Raw genomic sequence first — 24,746 nt, 5'->3', positions numbered from 1 at the left:
AACACTCGTGGCATCCGGGGCAGACCAAGTAACTATGCAACCTGTTCGATGCTCCACAAGATCCCGCAAGCCAGTGCAGCGTTTTTAAGAGGGAAGATATGTTGTAAAATGTGGTATCAAACCGCCGCATCATGTGCGCGCTGTCAATGCGCAGGCGCCAAGTTCTTTTTCTATGTTCAATCCTCCTTTTCCCTTTCCCCTTTTACTTTATATATACATGCATTAAACACTTGTGCGTTGTTCTCGGCTAACCACTGGGTCGTCAACGTCTCCCTTCTTACATGACGGCAGCTACGCTGTCGCTGCTATTATACAGCACTACACCAAGTGCTGTGAGAGTAAAATAAAAGGGCCCCAGCCTAATAAAGAGCGCGAAAGAATGACTGTATTTTTACCCTCATCACTTATAAAAAAACATGCTAAGTGATTTATGTGGAGAGAAGCTTGTTTCTCTTTATGTATATTGATTAAGCAGGCTGTTCACAAGCTGTAGACGGAACCAGCTGGAAAATGCTCCACTTGTTGAAGTGCACATTCCCGCAATGCCGCCTCGGGCACTCAGTCACCTGGGTCCAGCGAAGTGTACTTTACGGCAAAGCAAGAGGTGGCGCGCTCCAGCTCTGTAGCAGACGACGTGAAGCATCTCCCCCGGGTCTGTGTGCGCCTGCGCCGCCACGCCGGATGCACTGGCGCCCCGCGGAGCGCGGCCACGGTGAGCCGTGTTCACCATAAGAGTGGACGAGACTGTACATTCTCTAAAGGATGAGTCTGAACAACATTTCTTAGAATGAAGCCCCGAGTAGAGCATTCACATGTTGGCCTACTGGCAGCACACCATCGCTCGCTACCCTAACCTAACAAAAGGAACGCTGACACTGCTCTGCATTACGGACAGCAACTGCGACTTTGAGTTGTTTTCCCAATTAAGGTATGCAAGTTCAAAGGCCCAACTGATATAAAATAGACACACAAATGCTCAAAATGCGAATGATTATGTATGTCAACAAGAGCTTGTAAGATAAGAAAAAGCATCACGTCTCTTACAAAGTATGCCTGTGAGCACTACTATTTGTCATTTTGTTTCCCTTTGTTCTTAAAGTAAGTGCAGATAACAAAGTAAACAAGGTGTCACGAAGCACGTCTGCATTTTTTTTTTTGCTCATGTGGCTTTCTTAAAGAAGTTGCAGTTTTGCCCTAAAGGGGAAGCATTGATTGCAAGAGCAAATTATTAGACAGCTATACGAAGTAATGTTAGTAGTCTATCGGTCATGTAGAGTGCAGTAAATATTCACTTGCTAACTAAATTAACAAGCGGTCATGCGTGCAAAGGAAAAGATGATCAGATCTCACTTGATGAACCCGGACACTCGCTGTGAGAACGCTGGCATGAGAAAAGCAGCAGCAGTAGTGAGCGAATGCTTCGTGCTGCCTCTAGCTTTAATGCGCCTCTGAAACTTAATTACGTTACCTCCAACACTGGGTGTGCAAGAACACAGGACACACGAAGCCACAAGCTATTTCAGCCCCCGGAGCCTTTGTAGCCCCGCAGATTACTTCCAAGATAGGGAGCGCATGGCCACGTTCAGTCAGGCCACGCGCAGAATTAGTTGGGCTAGCACACTGACTTGCTACCTTTTAGCTTCCACCGCCTTTTGCGCACAACAGTGGTTGAGCAGAAAGACAGCGCACATCAAGCCACCTCCCTTCTCAGCTCGTCCATTACGTTTTCCCTCACACCTACAGCATATGGTGCCAGGAGCATGACAGGATCTTAACGTATTGGACTTTACACGAAACATCACGGCCATGGCGATGACAGAAATTCACCTGGTGTGTTCCTATAGCTGCTATAACAATAAAAGTGGAAATAATGTTGGCAAATGGGTATTTCTTTATAGATAAGTTCATCACATGACTTCGAGAAGATTTATTTTTGTCATTATATGTTGCTGCGAGTGAGTTTAATTGTTTGAATAAAATGTTTGTGTCCAAAAGCAGACACCACTGCTTTGGTTAATTGCTTGTGAAATTTCCAGAAAAATCCCAAACTTTGGGTCACCAGACAACAAAAACTATTTCTCCTCAATATTCCTATTTAAAAATAACACACCATTTTGCCGCCCAATATTTAGAAACATACAGGGTTTGTCTAGAAAGTATGGGGAACAAGTGTTTTCCGACGTTACTGTACATCACAGCACGCTTGCACCGCCCATGCACTGCGCATGCACAGTGTTGAGGGATGTGACCTTCAAAACACATTAGGCACCAGTCGCCTGCAAGCGTCCGTTCAGGCGAGATCGTGTTTTCAGTGGACTCCCGTAGAGTGAATGGGTGCAAGCACAAAATGCAACAAACAATTGAACAGCGGTACGCCACCAAATTTTGTGTTGGATTAGGGAAATCAGGTACGGAGACATTGGGCATGATTCGCCAAGTGTTCAAGGATGAAAGCATGTCACAAACTGCAGTTTTTAAGTGGCACAAGCTATTCAAAGATGGCTGAGAGAGTGTAGAGGATGTGCCCTGTGCTGGAAGGCCGTCGACGTCAAGAACCGACGACAATGTGCAACGTGTGCATGAAGTGCTGCATTCAAATCGTCGTTTAAGTGTGCGGATGGTTGCAGATGAAATTGGCATGGATATGATGACAGTGCACAGTATTATAACTGAAAATTTGGCGACACGCAAAATCTGCACTAAACTCATCCCGAATGCCTTGATGGACGAGCAAAAGCAGAGGTGAGTGTCTGCGTGTGAAGACCTTCTGCAACACATTGAAGACGATCCCTGCTTTTTGGACAACATAATCATGAGTGACGAAACTTGGGTATTTGAATATGACCCGGAAATAAAGCAGCAAAGTTCTAAATGGCACACTCCGGCATTAGCTCGTCCAAAAAAGGCTTGAATGAGCAAATCCAGAGTGAAAGTCATGCTTATCGTTTTCTTTGACGCAAAAGGGGGTGGTCCACTACAAATTTGTACCTGAGGGGGCAGACAGTGGATGGTGCGTTTTACCTAAAAGTGCTAAGGAGACTGAAGAGAAGGGTCAACTGGGTGAGGCCAGCCAGCGCCAGAAATTGGAAATTGCATCACAACAATGCAACCAGCCACATCTGCACCAAGGTCAGCGGCTACATGATGATAAACAGCATTGCGACAATTCGCAAACCCCCTTACTGCCCCGACTTGGCACCAGCAGAGTATTTCCTATTCCCAAAAGTTAAAATCTTCCTCAAAGGACACCACCATGGAACCCTAAGTGCCCGCAAAGAAGCTTGTATGTGTGCCCTTAAGGACCTTCCAGAATCCGCCTACCTTCAAGTCGAGGAAAAGCTGTTGGAAAAAGTGTGTTGACGCTCAAAGGATGTACTCTGAAGACTTTTGAGGCATTGTAGCAATATCTCTAATAAATCTATCTTTCTGAAACATTTCCCAATGCTTTTTATACAAACCCTGTAAAACCAGAAAACGAAGGACTCTACTTATATGCCCTAGTAGCAGTAAAATACAATTAGGGTTCAGGCTGGAATTGAAGAGTGAACAATGCTAGGTGCATATGCAGGTTGAATATTGCATGCCTCAACTGCCAGCTAAACACCAAGAGACAACAAGAAAATTCATTATTTCTCCATGCCAACAGTTCCCAAAGTTTTGCCAACATTGCATTTAATGTAGTACATAACTGCAATGTACAGTGCTGAAAAATGTGCATTGGTGTGTACAAATGCCCATTTCTGACATGGAAGGTTTGAGTTTCCACTGCAAGACCTACCACAGGAAACTTTGTTCCACATTATTCCTTCTTTTCATTGTCATGGGAAGTGAACTTTGCCTGGTTTGGTGTTTGTGCTGGTGCAAATGGCCATTGGCTAATTTTTTTCCCTGCTCCCAACATTTACAAATGAGGAGATGCAGGCCTTAAATGAGTGAGGGTACACCATATATGAGTAATATGGTATTACTGAACATTCCACACTTGCTTATGTACTAACTTCCGAACTGTGCAAAATTCAGTTTAATTTCATTACATTTACTGCATTATAATGTCACTGCAATAATTTTTTGCAAAGGCAACAACATTACTGTAGAGCTTCAATAAAACTTCGGTTGGAGCTAGTTGGTACATACTTTTATGAAGGTGAAAAATTCAGTACAAAACCCAGGACAACCCACAAAGAAGAGACGAAACAAGCACTGGCGCTACTTGTCTTGCCAGTGCTTGTCTAGTCTCTTCTTTGCTGGCTGTCCTGGGTTTTGTGCTGAATTTTTCACTTTCAAATTACCATAGAGCAACGGTTCAAACGGGTGGGCCGACACGATACTGCACTGGTAAGTGCAATCAACTACTATTTAATTTAACAACTTCACATTTCTATGTGCACCCAGATCCTACTTGGTCTATGGACAGCTTTCCTTGCTTCAAAGGTACCTTGTAAACCACAGCTTTCAAACCTTCCACATCACCTGGCACTCTCCTGGTGGTAGCCATACTTCTGAAGATTAACAATATTTTATGAAAGAGGTCAAACCTCTTGCGATTATCTGATTGAGTAATGGATTGACTGCTTGAATGATGGGTCTTAATGTCCCAGAGAAACACAAGGGCTGTGGGAGAAGCTGTATTGGAGGGCTCAAAATTAATTTTGGCCAACTGGGCTTCTCTATAGTAATGCATGTACAAAGCTCGGTACATGTTTCTGTATTTCACCCCAATCAACATATGACTGCACCAACCAGGAATCGAACCTACAACCTTGTGCTCAGCAGCAGATTGCAACAAAGCCAGATTCCGCTGGCATCCTACTGGCAACACTGAAAATCTGTATAGTTAGTCCTTGCTTTTGCGATGATATTGCCTTGTCTCTTACTTGAGTACTGACACACACAAAAATACTTCAATTTTTTTATTCATTCACCTTCATGCAAAGGAACTGCCATGGTGGCATTATGGCTATGGCTATGGCATTGCACTACTAAACCTGAGGATGCGAGATCCTATCCCGGCCGCAGTGGCCGCATTTCGCTGGGGGTGAAATGCAAAAAAACACCTGTGTACCATGCATTGGGTGCACGTGAAAGAACCCCAAGTGGTCAAAATACATTTGGAGTCCTTCACTACGGTGTGCCTCATGATCAAATCTTGGCTTTGGCACTTAAGACCCCATAATTTAATTTGCTGACATTTTTCTATGGGTGTTACACCTTCACGATACATTTAATTTCCTTTATTCATTACGGTGTAATGTTTCATGGTATAGTAAAACCTTGTTAAACCGTACCCGCTTAAACAATAGTTTCATTTTAAAAGTAGTAAAGTCAACTCTGACTCAGTAGCCATTGAACAAAATACGTTTTGCATCCGCATAAACCATACCAGCTTATTGTACACGTATCGAGTAGCAGAGTTTTTTTCATTTTTCGTTGTGCAATCACGGCAGTGCGTCATCCCCATTGAACGACCTGGCAGAACAAACCTCAGAGATTGGAACAACGGCTTCCAAGCGCCATATACTTTTGCACCTGATGCCACATCAACATCATTTCAGCACCGTGCCAGAGAGCATTGTGGCCATGGTTGTGGCGTCGTGCAAGCTAGGACTCGCACCATGGCGAAGCTCGGATAAAAACATCGGGTGCTCAGCATAGAAGAAAAATTGGACATCATTCAACTATCGAATGTGGCAAGAAGAAACCGGTGCTGGCATGCGACAAGGATCTACCATTGACTACGGTGTGTGGCATTTGGAATACGAAGAAGTTGCTTGGCAGCGCTGCTGCGACAACGAAAAGATGTCAACTACGAGGTTAGACTTTTCGCCATCGTAACCCCTGCTGTTCCCAAAGCGTCGCCTTACGACAGTGATGAAGACGACATGGAAAGCAACAAATTCAGGCCCGACAGTGGCACAAGAGAGAGAGAGAGACTCTTTATTAGAAAAACAGAGAATTTTGCCGGCGCGTATATAACCGCTGGTATATGCATTATGTCAGCCTCATGAATGAAATTGGCATGACAAAAACAGCACCCTGCAATGCAAAAGGCGACCCGCGACTTCTACAGTGCTACCATGCCCGTGCACAGAGAATATTCAATGCAAACGAGGAATCTGTCATGCAAGTGTTTGCCAAGAAGAGGGGGCTGGCTGAAAAGCTGGCTCGCAGCTTTAAGTTTAAGGCCTCTGTTGTCGCTGCTACGCCGCTGCGACATGAAACGAAAATAACACTTTTGTTGCACAAAGTGAATAAATACTGCATGTTTTTGCCCTTTCATCGCACTCTCTCCGAGTTCCCATTTCTGACAGATAAGTGGGTGATCTCATGCTATTTCTGTTAAGCAGTACTACCGTTTAATACCTACTTTTTCAGAGCTCTGGCCAACTATGGTTTAACGAGGTTTCACTGTAATTCAAAAAGATGCTAAATTTACCACGTTTGTTTTTCCAGATTTTTTTTTTTTTTTTGTATGAGAAAACAATATGGAACCGCACGGATCAGGGATGTTGTAGGAGAAAGTAACACATTTTTTTTAACTACTGTATTTATACTATTATAGCAGACAATTTTTGGTGCAATTTTCTTTTTAAGAGATGGTGCGCATTAGAATTGGATAAATACCACAATCCAACATTGTGAGCTACGGTTATTGCTTGAAATTCTTCCTATGGTGGTCTGAAAATAGGAATTCTTGACAAGAGATGACATGTACTCAATGCATTCACTGTCCCCTGAGCTCCCCTGGGAAAGATGTCGCCACTAAAGGGGGCCCAGCAGGGAGGCCTCACTGTAGAAATGTCAGTAGGTCGACTTCTCAAATGAGCAAGTTTTTTTTTTCTCAAAGCAGCAAAATTTTTCTTGTGGCAATAGAAACAAGGCAAAGTCCCCCCCCCCCCCCCCCCCGTCACAAATTTTTCCACTACAACCTTTGTTGTTGTTCCACAGTTGTGGTGCTGTGACAGTGAAATAAGCCGACGAGGACGTGAAAACAATCCAGACTACTTGGCAATGTGATACATGTGCACAAGCTCCAAGCTTGTAGCGTTCACTTCAATGCCATAGAACGGAAGACGAAGAAGTTCCGGCAGAGCACGCTCATTCACATGGGCTACGCCGACTATCGACGTTTTAGCTGAAAACTCGTCAACTGCACCAGATTGGACTATCCTATCAGGTTCCACTCGACGAACGCTTCGTTTCAAGACCAAGTTCAAGTCCGTGAGTGAATTTTTCGTCATTCCACGCGACTTTGAAAATTCGAAGCGGCGGAAGCCCCGTTAGGCCTCGATAGGCTTAGCGCGTGAGTGACTGCCTCACCACTTAATAACTGGATCGCCTCTGCTGAGCGTACGAGATGGCTACATCAGAGGACATGGACCTCCAAATAACACCCCCGCATTCGGTTAACAACGTGGACGAAAACGGGGACACAAGAATAATTTCCGAAGCAGGGACTAGCAAAAGCCAAGAGATCGCCGCCCACAACCAAGCGATGGACGGCTGGCAGTTAGTTCTGTCGCGGCGACAGCGAGATGCTGTCAAGCGCAACGACAGGAAAACGGCTCCCAACAACAAGAATAACATAAACGGACAGCCATCAGCAGGCGGCGCGCAAAGAGACGGGCAAATCGGTCGTCGCAACATGCGCCCGAGGAAGGGGAAGCCTCTGCCACCATTACCGAAGAATGACATCAAGATAATACTGAAGCCCCACAAAGGACTAATGCTCAAGGAATATCTGAGAACAGAAATACCACAAGCGATTATTCGGGCTACCGGGACGATAATCACAGGAAATGGACCGAACCATCGAAAAATCACTGGAGAAGATTTCATACTGCAAATCCGAGAGGGAACAAATATCATCATCGTCTCCACACCTTCACTGGAAGTGGCGGACGTCATTCGTCGAATCACGTGCATGGAGCTGCGAGGCAAGCAACACCCCTTCAACGTGTACGTAGCGGATCCAGATGATAGCTACAAAGGGGTGGTGCACGGATTCCCAGCACACACCGAATCAGCAGATCTCCAGCAACACCTGCGAGTCAGGACCCAAGGAGTCACCATCGAAAGGGCCCGAATGCTAGGAAGCTCTAATACTGCTCTCCTCACTTTCTCGGGAGGCACGCGCCCCAAATGCGTGTACTACATGGGAGTAGAGATGCGGTGTACGGAATACAGGCCAACAATCCAAATGTGCCTGGAGTGCATGCAAGAGGGACACCGCTCGGACGTTTGTCCGAACCCCAAGAACATATGCCGTGGCTACGGACTCGAAAACCCACCCCCACAAGGACACGAATGTGAAGTGAAGTGCGCCGTGTGCAGGGCTGCGGGGCACGAGACGCGTCGGTGCCCGAACAAACTGATTGCCGCCAGGCGCGTGAAGACGACTCGCCAGTCTCGATCGCGGGAGCGGTCGGGACAGAACACCAAAAAGGCACCGGGGCGCTGGTTCGAGTCCATGGAAGAGGAGAACTTCTACCGGCACCGATCGAGATCCAGATCTCCACACAGAAGCAGAGCGAAGAGCACTACCCCCTCGAGGGACCCCTCCAGCTCCAGGGCTTCGCAGCGGTCAAATTCGCCACTGCCTAAAAAACAGCAGGTGAGCTGGGCGAGGGTTGTTTCTCCCACTGCTCCAAAACAGAATACTGGCGAAAACGATAAGCGTATTCAAAAATTGGAAAAGGAAAATGCGCGGCTAAGAGAACAGCTCTCAGGAGAAGAACGCAAACGACAATCACTTGAGAAACAAATATCAGAGTTAGAGGCGCGCTTCAATAGCACACTACAGCAGCTGGAAACACCGCGTCAGTCTGAAGAGATAGCCAAAGCGAAAGCGGCGGCAGGTATAAACTCCGTCTCCACGCAGTCTCCGACAACCCAAATCTCAAAAAACACGCAGATAACGGCAGTGCAGATCCAGACAATGATCACGGAAAACTTGAAAATATTTATGCATGAAATGATGACGTTAGTTACCCAAAGGTTAACGGAATTTCAACAACTATGCACGAAGGACTTCGAGAAACACAAGGTATTCGTGGCGGAACAGCTTAAGGCAGTCTCGAAGGCTGTTCCAACCAAAAAACGCGCAATTGCGATAGGAGCGGGTTCGGCAAAAACTAAAATAAGCCACTGCGTAACAGAATCCGACGGCTCGGACACGGAAACGTCACGGGCTTAAAATAAGAGTGGGCAACATGGCTAATCACGCTAAGAAATCACAACGAATACAAAATTCAGACCAATTAGAGATATGGCAATGGAACTGCCGCTTCTTCTCCAGGAAAGCAGCAGTGTTCCACCAGTTTATCAAAAACTCCGGAATCGCTCCGGATGTAATATGTCTGCAGGAGGTGGGGGCCAAGCCGGCCAAACTGCAGGGATACTACACTCTGAACGATCCTCAAAATTCGAAGGTCGCCACGCTGGTGAACAAGTCGATAAACGCTCAATTATTAACACTTCCGCAAACTGAGGGAGAGACTAATTCCATTGTTATCAGTGTGATGCCAAGGAAACGAAGTAAAGCACACACACTAATCACAAATCTGTACAGTCCTCCCAAAAGCAAAGGGGACGACCTACCCCACATTCTCTCAGCAACAAAAGATTTAGCGCGCACCAGGAATAAGGTGGTGATAGTGGGTGACTTCAATGCACCCCACATACTATGGGGATACGCGAAAACGTCGCCCAAAGGGTTCCTACTCGAGCGCACCGCAAAGGCCTTGGGCTTACGGGCAATCAATCAGATCGGCAAACCGACGCGCACAGGTAACAGCGTCAGCAGAGACACGGCGCCCGACCGTGCCTTTACAGTTAACATCAGAGACGCACAATGGGTTTCCTTTGACGAAAATTTGGGAAGCGATCACGACATAATCCGAATAGCGCTCTCCACGCCCAACATACGGAGAAGATTAGGAATGACTAAATTAACTGACTGGCCTCGTTATAGACAACTCCAGAGAGCGCTGGAGGAGTCGGATACAGCCCCGACCAACATGCGAGAATGGACTGAATTCCTTCGACGAGCACACGGGGACACCACTAAAGCCATTGAGCGTACAGCGGAGGTGCCGGTGATAGACTCTCACCTGGTCAGCCTATGGGAGGAGAGGCGGAAACTGGCCAAGAGGTGGAAAAGGCAACGTCTAAACAAACACCTGAGACAACACATCGCTCTCTTGGCAGAGCAAGCCCAAGGCCATGCCAACGAGCTCGCTAAAAACGAGTGGGCGACGTTCTGTGGAACCCTGTCAGGAACTCTTGGAACGACCAGTACGTGGCGAATACTACGAAGCATGCTAGACCCGATGAGCACGCGTACTGAGAACAACAAGAAGCTCCAAATTATAGCAGACAACTTCGAGGGTACAGACCAAGATCTCGTCCATGCGCTTCAGAAAAAGTACATAGGACCCTCACCTGCCACGGGATCGTCGTACGCGAGGAAACAATACGCGGGGGAAGCGAACCCTAAATTAGACGAAGGTATAACGTACGCGGAAGTGTATGAGGCGGCACAATCCGCGGTTAAAAACTCGGCACCGGGCCCAGACTCGATCACAAATGCAATGATTCGAAACATGGATTCGGTAGCCCTAGCGAAAATCACAAAGACATTTAATAGCGAGTGCTGGGCCAAGGGAGACTTGCCCCGAGAGTGGAAATTGGCTAAAATAATCATGATCCCCAAACCAAAAAAGAATCCCTCGATTGATACACTACGGCCGGTGTCGCTCACGTCCTGCCTAGGTAAGCTCTATGAAAGGGTTATCCATAGCAGATTGCAGCGATACCTGGAAGAGCGGAGCTGGTTCCCGGACTCCATGATAGGATTTCGCACGGGTTTATCTTGCCAGGACGCGTTCCTCCTACTTAGAGACGAAATTCTAACTAATATACCGAACGGCGACGAGAGACTAGTCCTAGCACTAGACCTGAAAGGAGCCTTCGACAACGTCTCTCACGCCGCAATATTGGAGGAACTCGAACTCACGGGTTGTGGTGAGCGCACATACAATTACTTAAGAGCGTTTCTTTCCAACCGCGAGGCGAGCATCAGTATAGGCCAAATAACTTCGGATTTATTTAAAATGCCTGACAAAGGAACACCTCAAGGAGCTATTTTATCTCCTCTTCTCTTCAACATAGCGATGTGTTGCCTCGCGCGCGATCTGGATCGGATACCCGACCTAGGTTACACGCTCTACGCGGACGACATCACGCTGTGGACGAGCAGAGGTTCACTAGGGGATAAGGAATATACGCTCCAAAGCGCAGTATTAGCGGTGGAGAAGTTTTCTAGATGGAGTGGCCTGAAGTGCGCACCCGAAAAATCTGAGGTTATCCGGATACACGCGAAAGGCTACAAATCCAGAGGATCCATTAACATCGTGGTTGAGGGCCAATCAGTCCGAGAGGTACCCACGATGCGAGTCCTGGGTTTGTGGCTTCAGAGCGACGGGAGAGCAGTACAGACACTCAAGACCCTCAAATCCACAGCCAACAACATAGCCCAAATGATACGTCGCGTGACGTATCGAAAAGCGGGAATGCGAGAAGACGATACCCTAAGGCTCGTACAGGCCTTAGTGGTTAGTCGAATAACGTATGGCTTACCGTACCAAATCCTAAACAGGGAGGAGGAAAAGCAGGCTAACACAATAATCCGAACCGCTTTCAAAGCTGCTCTGGGCCTGCCTAAATGTACTTCAACGGAGCGCATGTTAGCTTTGGGAGTGCACAATACTTTCGACGAACTGAGGCAAGCCACCCTGATGCGACAGAGGGAGCGCCTCAGCTTCACAAAAACTGGTAGGGCAATATTGGCTAGACTGAATATCCCAGCATACCCCATTTATCTCACAGAGCAGGCCGTGCCTCTCCCTCTTTCGATGAGATCCAAAATTACAGTAGCCCCAATTCCAAAGAATATGCATCCCGAGTACAACAAAGAAAGGCGCAAAGCATGTGCACAACACATTCAATCAGCGTACTCTAATAACCATAGGTACAACACGTACTACACGGACGCAGCTCTGTATGCAGAGGCGACCGGGCAGCGCTACCAAAGGAGGTATGCCCTGGCAGTCGTGAACACTATCAGCCAACAGCAAATTACCGCGTCGGCCACGGCAGGATCTCCCACCTCGGCTGAAATATTAGCAGTGGCGATCGCACTCGCCCACGCGGAGCGTTCGCAAAGGGACTCAGTCGTGGTCACGGACTCCCAGGAGACATGTTGCATGTTTCTCAAGGGGCACGTGACTGCGGCTAGCCTCGCGATAATTCCCAAATCCTTCAACCACCATCATCGCCTACTCTGGTGCCCGGGCCACGCGGGAGTACAGGGGAACGAAAAGGCTAACGCGTTAGCTCGAGGGTTCACTAACCGAGCGACGGCGTCCTCTTCTAACCCCAACCACCCGCACTATCCCTCACAAAATTCCACCAATTTAAATGCCAAAGACATCCTTGCTCATCAGCGTGGAGTCCGCAGAAAATACCCGCCGCCCCACCCACAACTTAACGGGGAAGAGGCCGCCGATTGGCGTAAAATACAGACCGGGGTGTTCCCCCATTTAAAATTGCTAAACGCCATGTATCCCACTCGTTATAGGGCCAACTGTCCTTGGTGCGGTGGCATACCTACCCTAATACACATAACCTGGGAGTGCACTAAGCACCCTCATAGGCTAAATGCCAGTAGGACAATGGAGCAGTGGGAGGCACAGCTCGCCCGCTCCGACCTGGCAGGACAAAAGTCCTTAATTAGCCAGGTCAGGCAGGCGGCAGAGGCCAGTGGGGCCCTGGACTGAGAGGCTCCGACCACCCCTCCTTCAAATCTTTACAATTGCAATAAAGTTTCTCTCTCTCTCTCTCTCAATGCCATAGAAAGTCATCACTGGGTATAGATAGCCTCACTCTGTACAGCATCATAAAAATGGCCAGATAATGTCACAACAAGGACTAGTGTAAAGAGTGCAATCAACAATAGGCAGTGTCTGGTGACTAGGAAAGCAAACCATCAATGCTGTGCCAGGTTTGTGTTGTGTTTTGATTTGGCTATCAGAAAGTGGACACTGCCAAATCAAGGAATGATATTAAAAGTGAAAGCATCACTTTGAGTGTCTGGTGCCTGGAGAAATAAGTGTTAAGTGCTGCAACTGATTTGCATTACGCCTTTTCAGCCATCAGATGGTGCTGGCAAAGCAAGATTTCTGATGTTAAGTGCACTCAAGAAATTGTCTGACTATGCGTGAGAGTGCAGTTTCCACTCCCATCTTCTCCTGCTCCAAGCTGAAGGATAACAATTTCTCTGGTAGATGAAAGTCAACACTGAAAATAAGCGGTGATCACATATCTAAGAAATGAGACAGGGTTCATGGACCTAAACAGGCCTAGCTGACTAACCTGTATGCAGCCGCATGTGCACTTTGAGGCTGCCCATGGTGGAGAAGAAGGAAGAGCAGATATGGCAGGGGTAGTTGCGTTCGCCTCGGTGGGTACGACGGTGTGTGTCGAGAGTGGACTTCACCGTGAAGGACTTTTGGCATATCTCGCATGAGAAAGGCCGCTCACCAGTGTGGATGCGTATGTGCCGTGCCAAGTCACTTGGCTTCCGAAAACTCTTGGGGCACATATCACATCGGTTGGGGTGCTCAGCAACGGGTGGCTTTTCCCACTCTTGCGTCTCCTGCACATCATTAAGGCCCTCACATGATTGAAACGTACAACAAGGCTTAGTTTTAGCAAAGTGAACAAAATGCCACAACTAGCAGTTTTCCATTGTTGTCCACTACTCACTACCACTACTCACTACTACTGTCATTATCTGTCATTATCTATCTACTGTCATTTTGATCATACAGTATGATAAAAAAATTAACCTAGTATATTTTAAATTCCCTTAGAGATAAGTAAAACGACTGACCGTTTAAAACAATCTATGAGACAATGCATGTGCTAGTGCAGTGGGAGATGTACCCACGAAGACTTGGTGGTAAAAGCAAAATTCTAATAATAAAATACTAGTTATTTTGCTCCTTTTCTGGACATCATGACAGAAGGTGAACACAACTAATTAAAGTAACCAATTAGTTGAATAAACGTATGTCAGTTAATGGCAATAAAATCTTTATTGTATGCTCAGTACTGTTACTTATGCTTACTCATTTGTTTTCACTATTTTTCATTTATTTCTTTATTTTTAAGCCCTCAACACTGCTATTTGTTGGCAATCTAGTCCTCTGGCCAAAAAGTTTGAAGATCCCTGTGGTAGTGAAAAACCTGCAAATCATAGCCATTACCCAAAGTTTTTAATGCTCAAATATTTCATTATTTCATACTTGAAGCTAATGTTCTCACCCGATCCTTTTCAGCAGCAGTAGCAATCAGGGCTCTTTCCGAAACAGATAAAGTAGATTCTTTAGGATCTTTCTGTGCCAATTCTCTTGACTGCTCCTCTGTAAATTTGACAAATTTGCGTTGTGTGCTAGAAGCAGTCACTTTCTCAGCCAGACGTTTTGACACCCTTTGAGATTCATCAACAGCCACAGTTGGCTCCATGTTCTCAGCTGGTAAGTCTTCAGCTGCCTTTTCTTTGTCAGCCGCATCTAAAAAACAAAGAGAGAGAATTACTAAAAAAATTCAAGGCAATTCTGCCCTGCGAAGGTGGATGACCAGTGGAGCTGTAAACATTATGGTAAGAAAACTTGTGGTAAAGACTTTATTGCATCACTCATTGTCAATTAGTAATGACGGTCACAATGGCTTTGTGGTAGCTATGACATACACTGATCAGCATACTTGCAACTGCAGACACATTCTTTGATAATGTCAAATCGATGCACGTACACTGCTGGGTGGTCGATTGGGTTGGATCATTGCAGCATCGTAAGCGAAATGTCTTTAACACAAAACGCGTAAAAAGCTCCCTTTTCAGTCCCGACACATCCACATTGAAATCACCCACAACTACAAGAAGGGTAGTGTCATCGCAACTAACTCGTGCAAAGTGAGTGGCCATGTACCTTTCGAGATCGCATTTCGACATCGAAGAGACTTTTGTGTCTTTGCCGCATTCTCTCATTTGCGACATGCGTCGTCCTACCTGGCCTGCTGCTTACAGTCGGCCTCTCGGGCATCATCTTTGGTTGTGTTTGCCGCGTGTCACCATCGTACTCTCGTCTAAGTTCGCGCTGTTGCACTTCGTAAGTGAGCTGCTCTTTGGAAGTCCTAACCACATGTGGCAACCCCATCACAACTTATACTCAACACTACCCAACTGGGTTTCTCCGAGGCAGCTGATGAGAGTTTTTGACATGCTCTTCTGTATGTTGTATGTGCGATTTCAAAGAATGTAAGCACTGTTCACTTTGTTCAGTGCTTGTATCCTCTGCCTTATGAGGCGATGAGAAATTGAATTTTTTGCTTGCTTACAGGGGTATTAGTACTTAGGTGGATACAAGCCATGATCACGCGGGTGTGAGCCACTGATGATAGTTTTTGTGTACAGACACAAAAATTCTATGGTACCCTAGCCATATACAAGCTCCCCACTGTAAAATAAAATAAATTATCAACACATAAAAGTATCTCTGTATGCAGCATAACAAGTTCTCTTGTGACACTATTTTCTTTTACTTCATTAATGGATTCCAAACTGCACCACACCCTCATGCATCTTGTAATTATTTACTTATGTGTATCACTTTCTTGAACTGTGCATATCCCTACCTATACCACCTGTCTCAAGAATAACTATCACAATTGTTTGCTATATTCGCATGGTTGTGAATGACATATTGCCAGACATTGCGGGAAGGCAGGCGGAGAGGAGAGATGGATCGTTTGTGTTGTTCCATCTCAAGTGCATTATAGTCGGGTACAACTTTAGAAAAAAGGGGAGGCTCCACCCAGATGACCGAAGCATGACAGCTGATTGCCTCCATGACTAAAATAGTCCCACTCAAAAAACCGTGCTTCAAAAACACGTAATTCTCGATACAATTAAAGACTTGTATTTTGATCACTGGTTTGGTAGAGCTCTCGTGATTATAATTCTACAGCACATGCCGGATCATGCGAGAAAAATAACCCCGTGCCTTCTACAACACTGCGCGTCATCTGCTTTTTAGCTTCATTGCAAGGGACAAAAGTAGAAAGAGCAGCTCTGCATGGCTTTTGTGCTGGTTTACATGTGCACGGCACATTTACTACTCGTTTTCCGAGCTTAAAATGAATCAGTTGCTATTTAACCCCTTGAAGGTTTTCGCCGTACATGTACGGCTGCGGTTTTCTGTCCCGCAAGGTCTTTGCCGTACGGGTACGGTTCCGACCCTCCGTTTGAAAGTTCGCGCCATAATGACGATGCATGCTCACCGGGAGGTGCTGTCACCTCTTAGCACTTACAAGATGCGTTTGAAATCAGTGCTACCTTCTTGGGGAGATAAACAGAGCTGATTGCTAGCTTCAGCGCGTCGCTCAGACTGCGGCAACGCCCCTTTGGCGGTTTCGGATTTGCCGCGTGATCGCAACGGAGGCGCGCGAAACGTCATTTTTTTCTTTGTCGGCACTCTCTTGCAGGGCGGTGGAAGTTGATTTCTATCTTGATTGGCGCTGCTCTTAGCTTGCTTATCAGCGCCGTTCGCGAGGTATTCTCGCTCTCAGTGGCAACGCGCTTTCGCACTTTCGGTTTCGCTGCGTGGTCGCAACGGAGGCGCGCGAAACGTGGTTTTTCTCTTTGTCGGCTCGCTATCGCAGGGGCAGCGAAAGTTGATTTCTATCTTGATTGGCACTGCTCTTAGCTTGTTTATCACCACCGCTCACGAGGTATTCTCGCTCTTCGCGGCAACATGCTTACGCGAGAGGGTGCCTCAGACCTCTGCCCAAGGCAGCCGCACGCAGAGATGTCATGTGTGCACCAACACAACTCCTCGCTCCAAGAGAACAGACACGCATTTTAGGTGTGCAGACTGCGATAAGGCGCTGTGGGTAGACCAGTGTTTCAAGGAGTACCACGCATGGAAATACTATTGAACATTTTGCAGTTCTGAGTGATGCCGACACCAACATACTGCTCCTAATTATTTTTTACTATTTATTCTTGACTTTATACATTTTGTACATTCAAGATCCGCAATAAAGTAATTTGACCACCTGGGAAAGCTTTTTTCAAAATAATTCGACCCTTAAAGGGTTAACAAGTACTTAAAAAAAACAATGCATTTCTCAAAACCATCACAAACTGGGGGGCGAAGATGATCGAGGCAGGAAAGATACAAAAGTGCTTCATTCATCGTCATCATTTTAAATAAATACTCTTGGTCTTAAATAGCATGAGATTTATATTTTTTTGGTTTTGTGTTTTCACAAAGTTATTTTCAACAATAGGTTAATTTTTCGTCCTTCTCACATTTCTTTTTTCCAATCGCCAGTTCGCATAGCGAGCATCAGTGATGCTCGCTGTAATCTTTTGTCGCTGGATCACGGCTCAGAATAAATGCATGCGCCACAAATGGTGCACCGTAAGCTCGAAATAATATTTCCGGCATGATAGACCACCACAGTTTCGAAATTCACTCTTACAAGGGGCAGACGCACATAACTGATGCAATTCGGCCCAGTTTGAAGCGCGGGCGGCCGTCTTCACCATTGGCGGGGTCACCGGCCGTCAGGCTCATGATGTCAGTCTAGAGTGCGCGCCCATTGGTGGAGGATCGTGTGCATCCGCCTTGGAGGAGTAAACGCCCCTTTTTCTAAAGTTGTACCCGACTATAGATGCCCCGTCGACCACCTCCAATTCTTTTCTTTTTTTTAAAGGTTATTACTTCAATATGGGAAGTACTCCCTTGAAAGATTTATTCTAAAAAAAGTTTTTTGATGCCACAACGGTGCTTCAGTGCTGCCCACAGACTTATAGACCTTCTCATTGGGTGAGGGGAAAAGGGGCACACGGCGTGCCTTTTTTCCTCTCTGGCTTGTGCAATCCGGCATGGTGCTGCTTGAAAGTACTGCTGTCGCATGGATGGATGGATGCAAAACTTTAATGCTGCAGAACGATTTCAAGATGCTTTAGATCGTACTTTGTGAAGTTTACGCAATGTCCGTTCATATAAGGTCATCAGGGAAGCCTTTCGGTGCATCATTAACTACAGTACACGAAAATATCTCTTGGGATTGCAAACATGTGACGCACATTATCAGCCGTGGCGTGTGTATGTATTGTGAACTATTTTGCATATATCGGTTTATTTCAATGAGGAGAAGCGGCGTCTCTGTATTACCAGCATGAAATGGTAAATCTGCTCACTATCTGATCGCATGGCGTAGGGACTAAAACGTAAGAGCGCGTGCTTGTGTACGGCCAACCTAAGGCAACCATGAAACATCTAAGCGGCAGGCACTATCAAATATTTGTGATACACCGGCATCGTTCTCACACATTTCAAGTCTAGAAGGCTTGAAATCACTATATGTCTACGCTAGCCTTCCTGCGCGAAGCCGATGGCACTGCTCAACACAGCGATCACTGCGGTTAGTGAACCAGCATGATACATACATCAGCTATATGTGTTTCGGCATTGCCTTTTTGGCCTGTAAAGCCATTATATATGAGAGGGATCACATAAAAAGAATGCGATGGCTATTTTTGAGGACAAAATTTCTGTAATACGTGTGAGTGCATCATAGAGAACGGAACGAACCCAACCGAAAAAAAGAAAAAATCTGTTATCACCCTCTTTCACGAAAAAAAAAAAAAAAGAAAACGGGCTAACGCCACAATACGACCTCGCATAGTCACGCCACGCAACATTTATAGATCTATAAATGTTGATGCCGCATGCTTGGACCATGCAAAGATATCTGTGACCTAGCACTTACCACTGCTTAGGACGTTTGCGCAGTTCCTAAATGGTCACAACTGATCTACATGGCTGATTGTAGGATCAAGCATGCACGCACACATGGTGCTGCGTGCTCCATCTGCCTCAACGCCAGCAGAAAGTACAGCCATACTGACTTAAACTACTTCAGTACATCTCACAGAGCCGTTTCCCACATAAAAGACGCACATCATATTAAATAGACCACACAAGTGCAAAAACAAATGTCACAAACTACTGCCGAGCGTATGCAACACGGAGCGCTCGCCCAAGCCAGCATGCTGACTGCTCACAGATGGCGCCACTGCGTAGAACTATGGTAACGCCCATGAAAGAACGGTGTATACATTGTGCAGAATTTCTACAAAATTATTATTGTTACACACTACAGCAGAACTTATTATCTGTAATGTAAAAGCGCTTATCTTTCATGGCTATTAGAATTAACGTATTATTGATTTAAATCTTTTTAGCCATGAAAAAAAAATTCGAAATGTAGCAATTTACAGAAAAAACAATTTTTTTTTCATAAGGAATAAATAGGCACTGTAGTGATTGCAGGTGCGTGCAGACTATTTTACAGAAGCGTATGAGTGCCACTATTTTCGACAATTACTGCTGCCGTTTTATATCTGTAATGACCAAATCCACGGTGCTAAGTTCAATTCATATGCATGAAAATAATTGAGATGTGTTCAGTGTTTATATGCCCCATTAATTTGACATCACTGCACAGAAAACTGAGAAATTGTTCAAGTAACAGCTCAAGACAGTGGCGCCAATCAATAGAAAATAATGCTGGCTAACAAAATGATAAAACAACTTTGAGAGAAAATAAAACCTAAATATTCTGCTAAAATTAATACAATAAATTCGAAAAAAGAAGTATACAGATCTGAATGATATTGTGACATCAATTATGCACTCTAGCAGTGCAAGTAAATATAGTGGTATAGAACATTTTATTGTGTACTTTGTTAGCTCACTTCATAAAGGTTTTAATGAGCAAATCTTGTTCTAAGCAAATATATATATATATATATATATATATATATATATGAACAAAATTACATGGCACTTTTTATTTCACCTGCACTGCAGAGCATACCAGCGCTGGCATTCCTGTGAGTACATCTGTGCTGTTATCAGAAGCAAACATGCTGCAATAAACACAAAAAAGTGACCATATGCCCATCTCTCAATTCAGGAATCTAGCTGAGTACACTAAGATGTCAATATACTGCTGAATTTAGTCCAGGAGTGCTTACTGCCACTACAGGAATTGATCAATGATACTTAGGCGAAGCACCTGATTTAAAAAAAAAAAAGAAAAGTGTGTAATAAGCCGGTCTAACATACAATCTTAAAACAGTTACACCATTTGAAGCGTATATTTGTCCCACAACAATAATCGTCATCTGCCTTGCTTGCGATTCCTTCCTTCAAAACACTGCACTACTACTTTCCTGTTGAGAATGCTATGTCACACCGATAACACGCATGCCGTTGTTCGTCACTTGGAAGTACCGGGCTCACAGCGTTAAAAAAAAGAAATGCAGGGAAGACAGATGGCGCTTACTGTTATGGGACAAGATATGCCCCAAAGACTGCAAACTTTTATTTTAAGAGTTTACTGGCCAGTTTGCTGTGCAGTGAAGGGTGATAAATTGCCCAGTTCACTTTCGAGGCCACTGAAAAGTTCCTCAATTTAAACACAATTTTATCAAAACACTATGGAACACCATCTCATTATATTCTAGTAAAAGAAAATGTTTCACTGGCATCTCGATTGGCATTGTCCTTTCAATGCTGGAACCTCCATGCAAGACCAGCTCACCACTGATAATGGGCTTCTGTGCACCTTTGTACATATTTTGTGCTAGAGCAGCACTGCTGCAGTAATGTAGTATCTGCATTCTACCTTTACAGCCACTAAACAAGAAGGAAGAACTCAAAACCTGTTGGTACAAGAACTTCCTCACCTTTTGCTGAAAGCAAGACCGTGCCAGGCAACATAACTCTTTTTCACCAGACACATTTCATGTGGGCAATATGTCGCCAATAGTACCTGCTTGAGAAAGCCTCGAGAGTTCTTGAACTCCAGGAGTGCACACATTATTCACCAGAAAATGTAGTGCAGCAGTCAGCACTTGGGCTGCAGCTTAGTGACTGGCATGCTTGGTATGTTGGTATGTGCACTAACACAGGCCGCCATGTCAGTGGTTTGAATTGTGGCAAGTAATTGTTTTCTTTCTTTTATGCTTTCTGCTTTGACAGCAGCGACAGACCCAGTAAGTGCTATCATGTGGTTGATACATTACTATAAGCTGGCTGTACACTGTCTGATCAAAACTCATGCAGCAATATTCAATATTGCAAAGATTATGACACTTTTTTCCATGTATAGTCCAGCAAAGCTGCTCTGGAGGCTAGCTGGCATGTTGAAAGTATAGAGGTAGTAATTTTGGTCCAAAATTTACTAAATAAACAATAGACATGATGGAAAAAAAAAAAGAAAAATGGTGCACACACAGTAAGCGCAACCCGTGCTTATTAAGTGTGCACATTGTGTTTGTCATGTGCATAGGTGTAATGACCAGAAAAGGAGCAAGATTGACTTCGTGAACGAGAAGAAAGAAGAAGGACAGGGCAGAGAAGAACAGGACGTATCAATCTCTATGACTGTTAGAGATGACAGAATAAACGTAACATTATATTTAGGCACAGTTGCACAGCTTTGGGATATGTGGGTGTCGTTCATGATTGCCCGACATGAAGACAGCCATCTACTTGCCAAGAGATACTAGCAAGACGGAGACGTTGGCATCGACCTTCCAGAACAGGTTAGCAAACTGGACTTCTTGATGTTCCTAGCTCACAAGGCTAACATCACCCTTGAAGAAATGGGCTCCAAAGGTTCAGTCAGAGTTCTGTGCAGGAGACCGAGTTCGAACAGTGGGTCCACAGACCAAGTAGCCATGACATAGTGACAATCAAGGAGCAAGGAGTTAGCCTAGCTGTGCAGCACTTTTTGTGTACACAGGAGCAGCTAATACAACAAAGTGAACAGCTGCTGAGGGTTTTAACGCCAGCATTCAACTTCCCAAGGCATGTAAACGCAAGAAGTGGTAGTTACAGATTTTTTTTTTACGGTACACAATTGAGACCCTTGGTCGGGCTTTAGTTTTTTGAGTATGCATGCTCGCAAAATAATTTGACTGATGAATGTGATCGCATCAACAATATGCTGCAACAATTCTTGTGGTCACACCACAGTGCAAGAATAAGATTTAAAAGGGAATCCTGAGCAGAATGACTGGGAAAATCGGGACGCTCCATTCTACCCGGCAGCACAGAAAGAAACAGTTTATTCAGCAAAGTCAGTAGAAGGTTTACTCTATGCCTAAATGACCATCAACGGAAGGCCAACTGAAGTCTGACACCAGGGCATCGGTCAGCATTGTCAACCCAATTTCTCCGAAAAAGACATTCAGCGGCAAGGCTGTCGACGCGCGGAGCTACGACGGAACCTCTCGAATACCTGATAGATGGGCGAGGATATGTGTGGAATACCAAGGCAGCATGAAGGATGTTCAGGCACTCATTATACAGGACGCTGCATACAGTTTTCTCTTGGCTCGTCCTGACATGGAAAGCATGCGAATAAATATATTGTGGCGGGATGCTGTAGAAGTGGAGCGCTCGTTTGAAACAATACATACAGGTGCTGGAGTGCAAGTAAAGCTAGTAACTGCAAGTGAAGAGATGCCAAACCAGTACCCACAACTAATATGCGTCGGATAGTATCCACCAGGGGCCAAAGCTCTAAAGGTGCCTTTCAAGCTCAGGGACACTACTGCTGTCCGGAAGAAACCACACGGCATGTCCTACGAAAAGAAGAAATGGCTGAAGCAAGAATTGCAAGACTTACTCAGCGCTGGGATTATTCAGCCTTCTACATCTTCGTTCGCGTCAGCGATTACTATAATGCCCAAAGACAACAGGACATTTAGAATGCATATCGACTACAGACTCGTGAACTGTCGGACTGATTTGTTTCCCTACCCAATGCCAAGAATCAATGATATAAACGAAAAAACAGGTGGTTCTTCCTGGTTTTCCCAAATCACTCTTTGCAGAGGATACTGGCAAGTTCCGCTCTAGAAAAGTTCAAACACTTCACAGTTTTTGTCACGCCTTTGAATGTCTTCAAATATAACAGGCTACCATTTGGGTAGAATTCTGAAGCATGGTTCCAAAGAATGATGAAGAACATGCTTCATGATTTCACAGGTAACTTCTGCAACATCTACGTGGATGACATCATTGTTTACTCGAAAACATGTGACGACTACTGCTCACACTTGTCCAAGGTGTTAAATGCATTAAGTGAAGCCAGACGTTCAACGTTGCTCACAGGCTAGGACAGAAGCTGCATGATGCCTACACAATGTCAAGGCTATTGATACCTCCAAATGCCAAGAGGCATGTGAACCAACTTCTGTGGGACGGCACAAAAGATATGACTTTCAAGAATGGTAGACTGTACATTCCTAATACGAGCATTGTAAGAATCTAGCAGCTTTACTACGACTCCCAAGATTCTGGTGGCCACGACGGTTTCTGGAGAACATACTGGAAAATCAAGCAAAAATTCTACTGGAGCACAATGAAGCAGAATATATCTGAATATGTCAGAACTTGACACCAATGCCAAATCAGCAAAGAAAATTCAAGCCTCCCGGGAGCGCAATGATCCTAACAAAGTATTCAAGCAAGTCTTTTGAAACTGTGCACCTTGATTTCGCGGAGCTCAAGAAAAAACGGGAGGGAGTGAGAACTACGCAAGCATTTCTTTTGGTGATCAACGAATGCATGCAAATGGTTACGTGTAGGGCAGGAAAAGAGGATGCTAACAGTGTCATATTGCGACTCAGTCGTGAAATGTTCAGAAATGTCGGAGTGACTGTGGCTGACAATTGCCCTGCTTTCAGAAGTGAGTGCTTGAAACAGTGGACTAAACGAAATATACAACATTGTCTTGCTGCACCCTATCATCTGGAAGCCAATGGGTTGGCTGAGACAGCGATAAGATATATAAATTAATTTATCACACTCTATCTGGAATTCCAAGGTGGTTGGAAGTGTGCTCTTGAAGCAGCTGCTAATTACCATAATCACTCTCATACGGCTGCTTTGGGATGCAGTCCATATTTCGCTTACGATGGGAAATTGAACTGGCTTCCAGCTGATCAGTTCCTTGGCCTCACAAACGTGTTGACCCTTCAAGAGCGCAAGAAATTGGTACATGAGTACGAGAAATATAAGGTCGCCATGAAGCGCAACTATGACTGTGCTTACTTCGCAAAGGCACCTGATGTCAAAGTTGGAGATTGTATTCTGGTTCAAAGAGGTTTACAAAGCTCAAAAACTCCTTTCACAGGTCTATATGTTGTGCTGCAGATAACCAGCCAACAAGGATTCTTGAAATCCCTTTAGTACAGTGGACCAAAAAACGTGACAGAGAAGGCAATGGTCGGCAATGTGGTGGCTTAACAGCCCAGGAGAGTTGACGCTCAAGGGGGGCCTGTGTAACAACCAGAAAAGGAGCAAGACTGACTCCATGAATGAGATGAAAGAAGAGGGACAGGGCAGAGAAGAAGAAAAAGTATCAATCTCTATGACTGTTAGAGATGGCAGAATAAACAAAACATTATAATGCATTTTAGTAAACTTTGCAGCATAAATTGCCGGTATGGTTTTTTAAAGATCCTTTGCTTACATGAAACTGTTTCGTTTTTCATATTGTTAGATTACATTTCAAACAACATTGCGCCTATT

General features: G+C 45.1%; 1 protein-coding gene across 4 annotated transcripts in view; it reads right to left on the bottom strand.

The window, feature by feature from the left end:
* Positions 1 to 24,746, bottom strand: part of LOC142561113 (uncharacterized) — a 159,574-nt gene that overhangs the window by 28,236 nt on the left and 106,592 nt on the right. For all 4 annotated transcript variants that reach the window (XM_075673424.1, XM_075673423.1, XM_075673426.1 and 1 more), the window contains 2 exons: positions 14,386 to 14,633; positions 13,432 to 13,714 (listed from right to left, as the gene is read on the bottom strand). In XM_075673424.1, the coding sequence (XP_075529539.1) occupies positions 13,432 to 13,714; positions 14,386 to 14,633 (531 nt within the window). The remainder of the gene's footprint in view (positions 1 to 13,431; positions 13,715 to 14,385; positions 14,634 to 24,746) is intronic.

The sequence above is a fragment of the Dermacentor variabilis genome, chromosome 1 (assembly GCF_050947875.1).
Source record: "Dermacentor variabilis isolate Ectoservices chromosome 1, ASM5094787v1, whole genome shotgun sequence".
Lineage (NCBI taxonomy): Eukaryota > Metazoa > Arthropoda > Arachnida > Ixodida > Ixodidae > Dermacentor > Dermacentor variabilis.
This window is presented reverse-complemented; position numbering and strand designations above follow the sequence as displayed.